Source organism: Salvelinus fontinalis, chromosome 22, assembly GCF_029448725.1.
Source record: "Salvelinus fontinalis isolate EN_2023a chromosome 22, ASM2944872v1, whole genome shotgun sequence".
NCBI classification, from domain to species: domain Eukaryota; kingdom Metazoa; phylum Chordata; class Actinopteri; order Salmoniformes; family Salmonidae; genus Salvelinus; species Salvelinus fontinalis.
Genome location: NC_074686.1, coordinates 27,907,129 through 27,923,876, shown reverse-complemented (window position 1 = coordinate 27,923,876; position 16,748 = coordinate 27,907,129). Strand labels below are relative to the sequence as shown.

The following is a 16,748-nucleotide window of genomic DNA, read 5'->3' as shown; positions in this document are numbered from 1 at the left end:
CCACTGGATGTCATAAGGTGAATGCACCAATTTGTAAGTCGCTCTGGATAAGAGCGTCTGCTAAATGACTTAAATGTAAATGTAATGTAAATGCATTAACCCCTCGTTTCATGTGTCTCTCCTCAGGCCGGTGGTAGCTGGTCCCCTGCAGGACGTTGAGGTGCCGGAGGTCCCTCCCCCCCCGCTGGACATCGAGGGGTCCCCGGCGTACACGATACGGGCCATTCTGGACTCGAGATGCCGGGTGAGGGGCCTGCAGTACCTCGTGGACTGGGAGGGGTACGGTCCGGAGGAGAGGTGCTGGGTACTGGTGGAGGACATTTTGGATCCATCTATGTTAAGGGATTTCCATCGCCTCCATCCAGATCGCCCTGCGCCTCGTCCTCCGGGTCGACCTCGAGGCCGGTGTCGGCGCGCTGCGGGAGCCGCGCGTCAGAGGGGGGGTACTGTCACGACTCCAACCGAGGCAGGCTCTCCTTCCCGTTCGGGTGGCGCTCGGCGGTCGTCGTCACCGGCCTACTAGCTGCCACTGACTCTTTTTCCTCCCCCTCCTTAATTGTTTATTTGTATCACCTGTGTTCAGTTAGTTTTATTAGTGTGGCTTTATTAGCCAGCCAGCCCGTACGCTTCATTGTGCGGGATTGTTTCATTGTAGCTTTTGGGTTTTCGGGAGTGGTTATGATTATTGTGGACTGGGTTTGTTTCGCGTGTCATTGGACCGTGTCATTGGACCGTTGTGTATGACACCCAGTACGTCCGTGTTGGACATATTCGTTTGTTAGTTGGGTATTAAAGACTCAACATATTTAAACTCTGATGTTCCTGCGTCTGACTTCGCACCCCCCGACACCCAGGGCGTTACACACACACGCATACACACATACACACACACACGCACGCACGCACGCACGCACGCACGCACGCACGCACGCACGCACGCACACACACACACACACACACACACACACACACACACACACACACACACACACACACACACACACACACACACACACACGCGCACACACGCACACACACACACACACACACACACACGGACATATACACACGGACACACAGGCACACATGCCTGAACCAGACAACACTATGCTTGAGTGACAGACAGTCGGTCAGAGAGGTGAAGGGGGAGGGAGGGAGGAGAGAGGAGAGCGGGAGGGATAAGACTTATAAGGACACTTGTATTTTACCAATCGAAGGGACGAGAAATATTGTCATACACACAAACTCTACACTAAAAAAGCCTGACAGACTGAGAACATTAGTGAAACACAAATAAAGAACTCTGGGTAATAAGTTAAGATGGGTGAAACAGGTGGACAGAGAAAGAGAGAACGAAAGAGTCTGGGTGAAACAGGTGGACAGAGAAAGAGAGAACGAAGGAGTCAGGGTGAAACAGGTGGACAGAGAAAGAGAGAACGAAAGAGTCAGGGTGAAACAGGTGGACAGAGAAAGAGAGAACGAAGGAGTCAGGGTGAAACAGGTGGACAGAGAAAGAGAGAACGAAAGAGTCAGGGTGAAACAAGTGGACAGAGAAAGAGAGAACGAAAGAGTCAGGGTGAAACAGGTGGACAGAGAAAGAGAGAACAAAGGAGTCAGGGTGAAACAGGTGGACAGAGAAAGAGAGAACGAAAGAGTCAGGGTGAAACAGGTGGACAGAGAAAGAGAGAACGAAGGAGTCAGGGTGAAACAGGTGGACAGAGAAAGAGAGAACGAAAGAGTCAGGGTGAAACAGGTGGACAGAGAAAGAGAGAACGAAAGAGTCAGGGTGAAACAGGTAGACAGAGAAAGAGAGAACGAAGGAGTCAGGGTGAAACAGGTGGACAGAGAAAGAGAGAACGAAAGAGTCAGGGTGAAACAGGTGGACAGAGAAAGAGAGAACGAAGGAGTCAGGGTGAAACAGGTGGACAGAGAAAGAGAGAACGAAAGAGTCAGGGTGAAACAGAAAAGGAAAAAGCGGGACAATCTATGGCAGTGGAGGTTATCCTTGACTGGAAACGGAATAGAAATAATCATCATTACAAAGCTAATGTCCTCTCTATGCTGTCTACATCTATACATGTTATTCTCACCTGCGAGGGGATCAGCCTTGGTCGAGGAGAACTTGAGGGTCATCTCATGCTTGTGTCTGTGGATCATCAGGTGGTCTTCTGTTTGGAACCGCTGTATGGGGCGAAGAGAGAGAGAGATCAACTTAGCATGCTCGTTAAAACATTGATTTATGGAATGACTTGTTAAGTGGCATAGATTTTTATCAGATCTGACTTATGATAAAATAAGATATTAGATATCAAATCATCATGCAGTGAGGAGATTCTTTACGAGAGGTCCACACACACCTGCGAGCAGCCAGGAGCACTGCATCTATAGGACCGGTCCTGTTCATCATTCATCTCTATTACAAACCTACAGTCAGAGAGACAAGAGGAGAGACAAACCCACAGTCAGAGAGACAAGAGGAGAGACAAACCCACAGTCAGAGAGACAAGAGGAGAGACAAACCCACAGTCAGAAAGACAAGAGGAGAGACAAACCCACAGACATACAGACAAGAGGAGAGACAAACCCACAGTCAGTGTGACAAGAGGAGAGACAAACCCACAATCAGTGTGACAAGAGGAGAGACAAACCCACAGTCAGAAAAACAAGAGGAGAGACAAACCCACAGTCAGTGTGACAAGAGGAGAGACAAACCCACAGTCAGAGAGACAAGAGGAGAGATAACCCCACAGTCAGAAAGACAAGGGGAGAGACAAACCCACAGTCAGAAAAACAAGAGGAGAGACAAACCCACAGTCAGAAAAACAAGAGGAGAGACAAACCCACAGTCAGAAAAACAAGAGGAGAGACAAACCCACAGTCAGAGTGACAAGAGGAGAGACAAACCCACAGTCAGAAAAACAAGAGGAGAGACAAACCCACAGTCAGTGTGACAAGAGGAGAGACAAACCCACAGTCAGAAAAACAAGAGGAGAGACAAACCCACAGTCAGTGTGACAAGAGGAGAGACAAACCCACAATCAGTGTGACAAGAGGAGAGACAAACCCACAGTCAGAGAGACAAGAGGAGAGATAACCCCACAGTCAGAAAGACAAGGGGAGAGACAAACCCACAGTCAGAAAAACAAGAGGAGAGACAAACCCACAGTCAGAAAAACAAGAGGAGAGACAAACCCACAGTCAGAAAAACAAGAGGAGAGACAACCCCACAGTCAGAAAGACAAGGGGAGAGACAAACCCACAGTCAGAAAAACAAGAGGAGAGACAAACCCACAGTCAGAAAAACAAGAGGAGAGACAAACCCACAGTCAGAAAAACAAGAGGAGAGACAAACCCACAGTCAGAGTGACAAGAGGAGAGACAAACCCACAGTCAGAAAAACAAGAGGAGAGACAAACCCACAGTCAGTGTGACAAGAGGAGAGACAAACCCACAGTCAGAAAAACAAGAGGAGAGACAAACCCACAGTCAGTGTGACAAGAGGAGAGACAAACCCACAATCAGTGTGACAAGAGGAGAGACAAACCCACAGTCAGAAAAACAAGAGGAGAGACAAACCCACAGTCAGTGTGACAAGAGGAGAGACAAACCTACAGTCAGAAAGACAAGAGGAGAGACAAACCCATAGTCAGAAAGACAAGAGGAGAGACAAACCCACAGTCAGAAAGTCAAGAGGAGAGACAAACCCACAGTAAGAAAGTCAAGAGGAGAGACAAACCCACAGTCAGAAAGACAAGAGGAGAGACAAACCCACAGTCAGAAAGTCAAGAGGAGAGACAAACCCACAGTCAGAAAGTCAAGAGGAGAGACAAACCCACAGTCAGAAAGTCAAGAGGAGAGACAAACCCACAGTCAGAAAGTCAAGAGGAGAGACAAACCCACAGACAGAGAGACAAGAGGAGAGACAAACCCACAGACAGAGAGACAAGAGGAGAGACAAACCCACAGTCAGAAAGTCAAGAGGGGAGACAAACACACAGTCAGTGTGACAAGTGGAAAGACAAACCCACAGTCAGAAAGTCAAGAGGAGAGACAAACCCACAGTCAGAGGGTCAAGAGGAGAGACAAACCCACAGTCAGAAAGTCAAGAGGAGAGACAAACCCACAGTCAGAAAGACAAGAGAAGAGACAAACCCACAGTCAGAAAGTCAAGAGGAGAGACAAACCCACAGTCAGAAAGACAAGAGGGGAGACAAACCCATAGTCAGAAAGACAAGAGGAGAGACAAACCCCAGTCAGAAAGTCAAGAGGAGAGACAAACCCACAGTCAGAAAGACAAGAGAAGAGACAAACCCACAGTCAGAAAGACAAGAGAAGAGACAAACCCACAGTCAGAAAGACAAGAGGAGAGACAAACCCACAGTCAGAAAGTCAAGAGGAGAGACGAACCCACAGTCAGAAAGTCAAGAGGAGAGACAAACCCACAGTCAGAAAGTCAAGAGGAGAGACAAACCCACAGTCAGACAGACAAGAGGAGAGACAAACCCACAGTCAGACAGACAAGAGGAGAGACAAACCCACAGTCAGAAAGACAAGAGGAGAGACAAACCCACAGTCAGAAAGTCAAGAGGAGAGACAAACCCACAGTCAGAAAGACAAGAGGAGAGACAAACCCACAGTCAGAAAGTCAAGAGGAGAGACAAACCCACAGTTAGACAGTCAAGAGGAGAGACAAACCCACAGTCAGAAAGTCAAGAGGAGAGACAAACCCACAGTCAGAAAGTCAAGAGGAGAGACAAACCCACAGTCAGAAAGTCAAGAGGAGAGACAAACCCACAGTCAGAAAGTCAAGAGGAGAGACAAACCCACAGTCAGAAAGTCAAGAGGAGAGACAAACCCACAGTCAGAAAGTCAAGAGGAGAGACAAACCCACAGTCAGAAAGTCAAGAGGAGAGACAAACCCACAGTCAGAAAGTCAAGAGGAGAGACAAACCCACAGTCAGAAAGTCAAGAGGAGAGACAAACCCACAGTCAGAAAGACAAGAGGAGAGACAAACCCACAGTCAGACAAACAAGAGGAGAGACAAACCCACAGTCAGAAAGACAAGAGGAGAGACAAACCCACAGTCAGAAAGACAAGAGGAGAGACAACCCCACAGTCAGAAAGACAAGAGGAGAGACAAACCCACAGTCAGAAAGTCAAGAGGAGAGACAAACCCACAGTCAGAAAGTCAAGAGGAGAGACAAACCCACAGTCAGAAAGTCAAGAGGCGAGACAAACCCACAGTCAGAAAAACAAGAGGAGAGACAAACCCACAGTCAGAAAGTCAAGAGGAGAGACAAACCCACAGTCAGAAAGACAAGAGGAGAGACAAACCCACAGTCAGAAAGTCAAGAGGAGAGACAAACCCACAGTCAGAAAGACAAGAGGAGAGACAAACCCACAGTCAGAAAGTCAAGAGGAGAGACAAACCCACAGTCAGAAAGTCAAGAGGAGAGACAAACCCACAGTCAGAAAGACAAGAGGAGAGACAAACCCACAGTCAGACAAACAAGAGGAGAGACAAACCCACAGTCAGAAAGACAAGAGGAGAGACAAACCCACAGTCAGAAAGACAAGAGGAGAGACAACCCCACAGTCAGAAAGACAAGAGGAGAGACAAACCCACAGTCAGAAAGTCAAGAGGAGAGACAAACCCACAGTCAGAAAGTCAAGAGGAGAGACAAACCCACAGTCAGAAAGTCAAGAGGCGAGACAAACCCACAGTCAGAAAAACAAGAGGAGAGACAAACCCACAGTCAGAAAGTCAAGAGGAGAGACAAACCCACAGTCAGAAAGACAAGAGGAGAGACAAACCCACAGTCAGAAAGTCAAGAGGAGAGACAAACCCACAGTCAGAAAGACAAGAGGAGAGACAAACCCACAGTCAGAAAGTCAAGAGGAGAGACAAACCCACAGTCAGAAAGACAAGAGGAGAGACAAACCCACAGTCAGAAAGTCAAGAGAAGAGACAAACCCACAGTCAGAAAGTCAAGAGGAGAGACAAACCCACAGTGAGAAAGACAAGAGGAGAGACAAACCCACAGTCAGAAAGACAAGAGGAGAGACAAACCCACAATCAGAAAGACAAGAGGAGAGACAAACCCACAGTCAGAAAGACAAGAGGAGAGACAAACCCACAGTCAGAAAGTCAAGAGGAGAGACAAACGCACAGCCAGAAAGTCAAGAGGAGAGACAAACGCACAGCCAGAAAGTCAAGAGGAGAGACAAACCCACAGTCAGAAAGTCAAGAAGAGACAAACACAAATGGTCAGCATTTTAAGATTGACTTAAAGTCAGCAACAGTCTGGACATCCTTTTGGTTTTAGATCAAGTCAGATGCGATCTGACATAATCAAATCCCAATAACACTGACTATACAGTATATACAGTTTACACGACTATTACAACTTCAAGCCAATTCAATTCTAGCACTAGTGGTCCATACCCACTGATGAAGGATGACTGTTGGGACGGAACCTTATCTCAAAGTCAAAGATCCAGTCAGGGTCACTGTGAGTGTGACACACCGTAGGGCCCTGAGTTGTTCCCAATCAGTATGTGATGGAGAAGATTCAGGGCATCATTTTCATAGTGCAAAAGAATTGTACAAACTGCAAAAATGACCATAAACCTCATTATAATCTGCCAGCTTGATTTAATTAGAAACTTTTCTTCAACAATGTGCCTTATAAACAGACACAAATGGCTGTTAATATGTCTACTAGACCTGACTGAATGACACTCTACTCTTAGGTAGAGGTGGGCGTTATGGACAAAAATTGGTAACACTTTACTTGACACCCAGCGTCATAACACGCTAGGACATGGTCATAATCATGTCAAAATGTCATAACAGCTGACATAACTTGTCATAACATGGTCATAACACTGTCATGACCCATATATTTACACCTGTTGTGACATGTATTGTGTCATTTTATGGCTGATTATGACACATTCATAAGAGTGTTTAAACCCATATATATTCAGATGTGTTTTTTCCCTGCCAAGACGTTTCCTTTCGTTTGAAAGTGTTTTTCTTAATTCCTTTGTTGTTTTTGTAATGAATTCTTTACAGTCACATTTTTTCCCCTCAGATTTTAAATAACTTGTAGAAAATACACTTTATGACACTGTCAAGAAGCATTATGACATCATAATCATACAAGCCAGATAAACCTATTACGTACATGCCATTATATCAGTCATCAGTCTAAAAGAGTGTGTCTTGTCCTGCTCCTGATATCTGCTCCTGCATTCATCCCAGTCATCAGCTACAGAACATTGGGGTAGGTACATGTCTGACATCAATGTGTGTGCAATTACAATGTAATTTAATATGGTCAATTTCAGAAAATGGTATATAACATAAATATACTGTTGACAAATAGGCTATGGTGTAAAGTTTTGGAATGTTTTGCCTTGTATGGTAGGTTTTGTGGGTTTTGAAACTTATTTAGGTGTCATAACCAGCCATAAAATAACACAATGCATGTCACAACAGGTGTAAATATGTGTCATGACAGTGTTATGACAGGTTATGACAAGTTATGTCTGCTGTTCTGACATTATGACATGGTTACGACCATGTCATAGTGTGTTACGACGCTGGGTGTCAAGTGTTAACCAAACATTCATATTGCGATAAATTGCCTGAATTGATGCTTGAAGGATAAGTTTATAACATTAATGTGCACAACTGTCCTTTAAATGATACTTTCAACTACTACTACTAGATTGATGGTTGTAGCCAATCACCAATATTAGCAAACTTATTTAATTTCAAACTTCACATTTTTCTAGTATAGGCTACTTATCGTAATGATATGAACAGCACATCTCTTGACTTGAGATGTGATTTAAGCTTAAGTAGACTGTAGGCCTATGCTGTCATTCCCTTTGTTAGAGAGCACTCAAGAAGTCCCATTTCTGAACAACACAAGCATTGAGACTTGAGAAAGACTTGTGAGAGATTTGAGAGTGAGGGACCGAGGGTTCATGCCAACCCCAAGCTGACCCCTACAACAGCAGTCAAATGAAGATGGAGGGAGGAGGAGGGGAGTTGATGGGGGTAATTATGAACTATTAGAAGTGCTAGCCCTTCATTTTCCACTGAGACCAGGATCTAGTGAACTCTGACACGCCAGACATTCCCCATGGCCGTGTCGAATGCGTCCCACGGCCCAGGGCTCTGGTCAAACGTTGTGCACTATTTAGGTAATAGGGTGCCATTTGGGATGCAGTCAGAGGTGTGTCTGAGTCAGGACACAGATTTTCAGGAGAGCTGATGCCTGGGTCTTATGAGGAGAGCTGGGTTGGTTGGTTGGAAAACTCTTCAAAGGTGTTTTATTTCTTAACTGGCAGCGTCCTCTGTGAAGGCTGCTCCTGTCAACTTTAGAAAGATAACAGAAAAACACCCACACATTATGCTGCCAATTGCCATCTTTATTGACAATGTTTTGATCCACAACGATCTTCGTAAGGCCCCTTTATATCAAGGCAATTATGGTTTCAGCTTGAGCTCTTTATGACCTTAGTCTCTCTAGCCTTGAAGATGGAGTCCTTAACGGTCAAACTGCTACATCTCTTTCTGATATTACAACAACAAAGACTGCTAACAACCAACTCTGTTTTTTTCCTCTGACATCATTGCATGTGTGATAGAACAGCAGCATATGTACTGCAATTTTTAACCTTGATGCTCCCCAGCTCTGCTTCATCAACAAAACAATAAAATTGGCTGTGGGACGGACAGTGGCGCTGTTTCCCCTACTGTGGATTCCACCTTTAAACATCAGTGACCATGATGACCAGCCCTGAGCATGGATGCAGAATACACCGGTCATCGGTTGGCCATAGAGGTTAGCCACCATACTTGTCATTCAGCCACATTACAGCGGTCACTAAGGCAACTATTTCCATGGTGAAATGTGATTTATCACCAGAGAACGTGTTTCCACTACTCCAGAGTCCAATGTCGGCGAGCTTTACACCACTCCGGCCGACACTTGGCATTGCGCATGGTGATCTTAGGCTTGTGTGCGGCTGCTCGGCCATGGAAACCTATTTCATTAAGCTCCCAACGAACAGTTCTTGTGCTGACGTTGGTTCCAGAGGTAGTTTGGTACTCGTTAGGCAGTGTTGCAACGAAGGACAGATGAGATTTAGGCGCTTCAGCACTCGGTGGTCCCATTCTGTGAGCTTGTGTGGCCTACCACTTCGCGTCTGAGCCGTTGTTGCTACTAGAAGTTTCCACTTCACAATAACAGCACTTACAGTTGACCGGGGCAGCTCTAGCGGGGCAGAAATTTGACGAACTGACTTGTTGGAAAGGTGGCATCCTATGACGGTGCCACGTGAAAAGTCACTAAGCTCCCGGGTGGCGCAGTGGTCTAAGGCTAGCTGTGCCACCAGAGACTCTGGGTTCGAGCCCAGGCTCTGTCGCAGCCGGCCGCGACCGGGAGGTCCATGGGGCGACGCACAATTGGCCTAGCGTCGTCCGGGTTAGGGAGGTTTTATCCTTGTGCACTAGTGACTCCTGTGGCGGGCCGGGTGCAGTGCACGCTAACCAAGGTGTCCAGGTGGACGGTGTTTCCTCCGACACATTGGTGCGGCTGGCTTCCGGGTTGGATGCGCGCTGTGTTAAGAAGCAGTGTGGCTTGGTTGGGTTGTGTTTCGGAGGATGCATGGCTCTCGACCTTCGTCTCTCCCGAGCCCGTACGGGAGTTGTAGCGATGAGACAAGACAGTAACTACTAACAATTGGATACCACGAGATTGGGGAGAAAAAGGGGGCACATTTTTTTATATTTTTTATTAAAAAGTCACTGTGCTCGAATTTATACACCTGTCAGCAACAATTGTTTGGCTGAAATAGCCGAATCCACTAATTTTAAGGGGTGTACACATACTTTTGTATATAAATTGAATTGAGCCTCAATTCGTCGGGGCATGGACACACTTCACTTAGGTAGGTTTACCCTGAGAGAGAGTGGGGATATTTTTTTATTTAACCTTTAACTAGGCAAGTTAGTTAAGAACAAATTCTTATTTACAATGATGTTCTACCCCGGTCAAACCTTAACCCGGACGACGCTGGGCCGATTGTGCGTCGCGCTATGGGACTCCCAATCACGGCCGGTTGTGATATAGCCTGGAATCGACCAGGGTCTGTAGTGACGCCTCTAGCCCTGAGATGCAGTGCCTTAGACCGCTGGCAGCCCAAGTGGCGTTTTGGTTGAGGGGGGATATACGGACACACACACTAATGTTCAAGTTATGAGGGAGAGAAGAGAAAATGAGGAGGAGGGGTTGAGAGATATAAAAGGTGAGTGACAGAAAGAGGATGAGGGGTATAGAGAGATTTACACTGAGTGTACAAAACATTATGAACATGATATAGACTGACCAGGTGAAAGCTATGATACTTTTTGATGTCACTTGTTAAATTCACTTCAATCAGTGTAGATGAAGGGGAGGAGACAGGTTAAAGAAGGATTTTTAAGCCTTGAAACAATTGGACATGGATTGTGTTGTGTGCCATTCAGAGCGTGAATGGGCAAGAAAAAATATTTAAGTGCATCTGAACAGGGTATGGTAGTAGATGCCAGGCGCACCGGTTGGTGTCAAGAACTGCAACACTCCTGGGTTTTTCACGCTCAACAGTTTCCGTGTGTATCAAGAATGGTCCACCACCCAAAGGACATCCAGCCACCTTGACACAACTGTGGGACAAATTGGAGTCAAAATGGGCCAGCATCCCTGTGGAACACTTGACACCTTGTGAGTCCATACCCCGATGAATTGAGGCTCAATTCAATATAAGGAAGGTGTTCTTAATGTTTTGTACACTCAGTGTAAAAGGTGAGTGACTGACAGAGAGGAGGTGTAGAGATATAAAAGGTGAGTGACTGACAGAGAGAGAGGAGGAGGGGTAGAGATATAAAAGGTGAGTGACTGACAGAGAGGAGGAGGTGTAGAGATATTAAAGGTGAGTGACTGACAGAGAGAGAGGAGAAGGGGTAGAGATATAAAGGTGACTGACAGAGAGGAGGAGGTGTAGAGATATAAAAGGTGAGTGACTGACAGAGAGAGAGGAGGAGGTGTAGAGATATAAAAGGTGACTGACTGACAGAGAGAGAGGAGGAGGTGTAGAGATATAAAATGTGAGTGACTGACAGAGAGAGAGGAGGTGTAGAGATATTAAAGGTGAGTGACTGACAGAGAGAGAGGAGGAGGTGTAGAGATATTAAAGGTGAGTGACTGACAGAGAGAGAGGAGGGGTAGAGATATAAAAGGTGAGTGACTGACAGAGAGGAGGAGGTGTAGAGATATTAAAGGTGACTGACTGACAGAGAGAGAGGAGGAGGGGTAGAGATATAAAAGGTGAGTGACTGACAGAGATAGGAGGAGGTGTAGAGATATTAAACGTGAGTGACTGACATAGGAGGGAACATAAAAAAGCGAAGACAGGCACAGCAGGATTAGAGCACAGACAGAGACAGAGAGAGAAAGAGAGAGAGAAATAGGTAGTGGTAAAGAAAGGGAGGACGAGGGAGATCGAGGGAGGGAGTGTTGCGGGGACACACACCCTATTCCTTAAATGCACTGCTTTTGACCAGGGTTTTGATCAAAAGTAGTACACTATGTAGGGAATAGCTGCCTTCTGGGACGCATAGAGACGGAGGGAAGGAGTGTGCTGAGGAACAGCGCAGGGCAGGCTGAAACCTGCTCTGAAGCAGTCACCATATTCCGCCCTGCTCCACATGTGCGGTGACTTCATAGGTGTGTGTGTGTGTGCACATGTGTGTGACACTGTTAAAAAGAAATCAACCACCCCATTCATCATCATCATCATTATCACCCCCACAATCTTCATCACTACAACCATGAAATATGATTCTGAATACTATTTTTGACTAGGTTACTAGGCTACTGAAATTGTATTACAAACTCAAATATGGGCTATAGTATGATGTGTCATGTTTTAGGGCTAAACAATGATTGCACTAATGCAAAAGACAATAACGTTTAACAAATCACTCGGCATCATATGGAAACACACACACACACACACTCTGAATTCACCTGCCAGTTTGATTGCCCAAAATGCTTGTCGTGCGCAAAAAATTCAGCAGTTGTTTTCGAAACAATCAATTTCCAACTTCCCCTTTTTCTGTAGTCTGTACCAAGTCCTAAATTAACTCAAATCCCCGACGGAGAAACTGCTACTTCACGTACAAAAAAATATGACAGCCTTCAGTCTAATGTGAAGAACATGACCCGCGTTAAATGGATGAACCTGAGCCCCTCATAAACAAGCCGACACCGTTGGGGATTGCGGTCACCCCCCACAATAGACATGCAGCTCTCCTTGATGAACCAAAGCGGGACCAGCACTGCACACACCAAACTTTAAGAAAGCAAAATAAAAAATGTATCGCAAAATCTACCAAACACTGAACTCGTTCAAGTCTAAAAATGATTTGAATCCAGCCGAACAGTTGTCAGCGATAGAAAGTTCGTTGTGATAAACTTACCTAACAAGTGGAGCGGACAAGCGGCACTGAGTTGAGAGGAACCACGTTGGACTGAGGCAGGATTACAATACATTCTATTTACAGAAGCATTACATCACCCCTAGGGTGACGTCACGTGGGATTCCTGAACTTCTAAATCATTGCGGTCCCGCTTCGGAGGGGGCGTGGTTAACTACTAGCCCGGGCTCGGAACGACTGTATGCGTGTTATAGGCAACAGTAGGCTGGCATCTCGCTCAAACCTCCACCGCCTTCAACAGCCGTCTGTCTGCCTGAGACTGGGTGCGTGGGACGCCACGGTACGCCAGACAGGCCTTGGGGACAGAGGCATCGAGGGAGCTGAGAAGGAGATCAGGGGAGAAGGGGGAGGAAGATGGGAGGGGAGGTCTATCTGTCACTAGCCTTTGCGCAGAGCCGTACAGGACGTCCCAGCGGGATCTACCTCTGTACAGAATGTGTTGATTTGCTGTAGGCTATGTGAATGAGTAAGATATTGTATTTCGAGTTACTTTCGTGGTTCCATAATGGCTTTTTATGTCAATAAACACATCAAACAGACAGGAAGTCAAGTCCACATTGATTCCGGAGCCCAGTGGTAAAGTAGAGGACCCCACGTCTCTAAAACAAAATAAACAAAATAGAGAGAGTTTCAGACCAGGTTTCGAGCCACTCAGGGCAGCCGGGACAATTACACCAGGACTCCATTAGGTGTAATGACAGCGACCTCAGATTGCCATAAATACAGTGTATTGAGACAAAAGTATTGAGACAATGACAAAAGTTTTGTTGTTTTGGCTCTGTACACCAGCAGACTGTCAGCTTTAATGTGTGGGTTTTGTACATAATCCCCCCATTACAGGGGACCAAAAGTATTGGGACAAATTCAATTACGTTACCAGTCAAAAGTTTGGACACACCTACAGTACTCATTCCAGGGTTTTCTTTATTTTTACTATTTTCTACGTTGTAGAATAATAGTGAAGACATCAAAACTATGAAATAACACACATGGAATCAATGAGTAGGTGTGCTCAACCTTTTGACTGGTACAGTATATGTGTATTAAAGTAGTACAAATGTAAGTATTTGGTCCCATATTCATAGCATGCAATGACTACATCAAGCTCGTGACTACACATTTGGAAATCATGTGTTTGATGTGTTTGATATCATTCCATATATTCAGTTCCAGCCATTATTATGAGCCTGTCCTCCCCAATGAAGGTGCCACAGGCAGCTCGTGATTGGCACCAACTGCAACATGCCCTTACCGACAATAAAAAAAACATAATGATTTCACCAATCAAAGACTCTTGTCTGGAAATTAGCCATGGTGGATAAATTACCCAATTGTCATACTTGAGTAAAAGTAAAGATATCTTAATAGAAAATGACTCAAGTAAAAGTGAAAGTCACCCAGTAAAATATTACTTCAGTAAAAGTCTAAAAGTATTTGGATTTAAATATACTTCAGTATCAATAGTAAATGTAATTGCCAAAATATACTCAAGTATGAAAGTAAATAATTTCAAATTCCTTATATTAAGCAAACCAGACTGCATGATTTTCTTGTTTTTTAAATTTACGGATAGCCAGGGGCACACTCCAAGACTCAGACATAATTTACAAACTAAGCATGTGTGTTTAGTGAGTCCGCCAGATCAGAGTCATTAGGGATGTTCTCTTGATAAGTGAATGAATTGGACCATTTTCCTGTCCTGCTCAGCATTCGAAATGTAAAGAGTACTTTTGGGTGCCAGGGAAAATGTATGTAGTAAAAAGTACATTATTTTCTTTAGGAATGTAGTGGAGTAAAAGTAAAAGTAGTCAAACATGTAAAAAGTAAAGTACAGATACCCCCAGAAAACGACTTAAGTAGTACTTTAAAGTATTTTTACTTAAGTACTTTACACCACTGGAAATTAGCTATTTATTTATTTTTGTTCAACCCTAACTTTGAATTGGATTAATTTGCCATATTTGGTCAGGCCTTCCTGCATGTCCTGCAGCGGCTGTAGAGACAGAGAGTGACTTGGGCCTGTATTCATAATGTGTCTCGTATGAGTGCTGATCTAGGATCAGTTCACCCCAGTCCATGCAATAGTATTCACTGTGATTGAAAAGGCATAACCTATCCCAGAACAGCACTCCTACTCTAGGAGGCTTTATTACTATGGGCCCAGGTTGTGTTGTTGTGGCTGAAGTGTGAAACCAAACTGAACCCTCTGACTCTGTGACTCACCTCAAAGCAAAATCAAATATGCTAATTGTCCTAGTGGTGACTGTGGCAACCATGAAAACAGGAAGTATGGATGACGACACAGGGCTGCATACTGGAGCTGCTATTCCTCATATGGAACTTTGTGGGCCGGTCAAGAAGACACTCTATGTGTGTTTGTGTGTGTGGGGGGATGACTCAGAGTGAGATAGACCAAGACAAAGAATGAGAGCTGGAGAGAGAAAGAAAGGGAAAGACAGAAACAGAGTCAAGAACCACCAAGAGGAAATAAAAAGTTATCTTGCTGTAATAACTGTATTCAGGCAGACAGTGAGACTCCTGCGGATCAGATACTGGTTATATCACAAATGGCACCCTATTCCCTTTATAGTGCACTACTTTTGACCGGGGTTGTAAGGCTCTGGTCAAAAGTAGTGCAGGGTTCCATTTGGGACACTGCCACTTCCATTAGAACCACTGCCATAACTCAGACATTACTATCAGTCGTTACTATCTGCCATCTTCAGCCAGCCTGGGCTTTTAACAGACACAAGGGTGTCTTTTTATTGCCCCTAGACGCCTGCTGTGGGCCCTGCATCACCCTGCCTGTAGATGTGTGAGAGAGACGGGACAAACAGAGACAGGTCACTGAACCCAATTCACCTGGGTCAGAGCTCAGGCCTCACGTACAGAACAGATGAACTGAGTGTGTGTTTGTGTGTGTCTTCCCACATGAAAAAATACTATAGTATACCATGGTATAAATAAAGCATTTACATTAGTGTTTTTGCGGACTATACTGTAGTATTTATTTAACCTTTATTTAACTAGGCAAGTCAGTGAAGAACAAATTCTTATTTACAATGACGGCCTACCAAAAGGCAAAAGGCCTCCTGCGGGGACGGGGGCCTGGGATAAAAAATAAATAAAAACACAATATAAAAATAGGACAAACCACACATCACAACAAGAGAGACAACACAACACTACATAAAGAGAGACCTAAGACAACAATATAGCAAGGCAGCAACACATGACAACACAGCATGGTAGCAACACAACATGGTAGCAGCACAAAACATGGTACAAACATTACTGGGCACAGACAGCAGCACAAAGGGCAAAAAGATAGCGAAAACAATACATCACACAAAGCAACCACAACTGTCAGTAAGAGTATCCATGATTGAGTCTTTGAATTAAGAGATTTGAGATAAAACTGTCCAGTTTGAGTATTTGTTGCAGCTCGTTCCAGTCGCTAGCTGCAGCGAACTGAAAAGAGGGGTGACCCACGGATGTGTGTGCTTTGGGGACCTTTAACAGAACGTGACTGGCAGAATGGGTGTTGTATGTGGAGGATGAGGGCTGCAGTAGATATCTCAGATAAGGGGGTAATGTCAGAGCTACTAGGAGTGCTGGGTGGAATGGAGTCAAACGCAGAGAGCAAAGTTAAGGTACGTGGATTTATTTTCCAATGCACGGGAAAATCATGCCCTAACACATACGGGCACATCAGAAAAGTCCAATAACACCAGACTAAACTGTTCCGAGGAAAATAACAAAATCCACTACAAGATCCTACACCAACATAACAGAAAGTAAGCCCGCACAACAGCCAGCGGGCTACCTAACCTTATATAGCCTACCCACCAAACTAAACTCAAAACAGGTGCACCCAATCAGCCCAAATTAACAGAAACCAAAAAGAAAGAAACGATGGCAGCTAGTAGGCCGGTGACGACGACCGCCGAGCCCCGCCCGAACAGGAAGAGGCACCATCCTCGGCGGGATTCGTGACAGTACCCCCCCTCTGACGCGCGGCTCCCGCAGCGCGCCGACCCCGGCCTCGAGGACGACCCGGAGGGCGAGGCGCAGGACAATCCGGGTGGCGACGGTGGAAATCAGCCAAGAGGGAAGGATCTAAAATATCCTTCCCAGGTACCCAGCACCTCTCCTCCGGACCGTACCCCTCCCAGTCAACGAGGTACTGCA

General features: G+C 45.4%; 1 protein-coding gene across 1 annotated transcript in view; it reads right to left on the bottom strand.

Moving 5' to 3' along the window:
- The window catches only part of LOC129820124 (cyclic AMP-responsive element-binding protein 5-like), a 54,210-nt gene extending 41,380 nt beyond the window's left edge, over positions 1–12,830 (bottom strand). The window contains exons 1-3 of the mRNA XM_055877027.1: positions 12,540–12,830; positions 2,358–2,424; positions 2,091–2,181 (exon numbers count right to left, since the gene is read on the bottom strand). Of these exons, the coding sequence (XP_055733002.1) occupies positions 2,091–2,181; positions 2,358–2,411 (145 nt within the window). The 5' untranslated portion in view covers positions 2,412–2,424; positions 12,540–12,830. The remainder of the gene's footprint in view (positions 1–2,090; positions 2,182–2,357; positions 2,425–12,539) is intronic.
- Between the last annotated feature and the right edge of the window lie 3,918 nt (positions 12,831–16,748).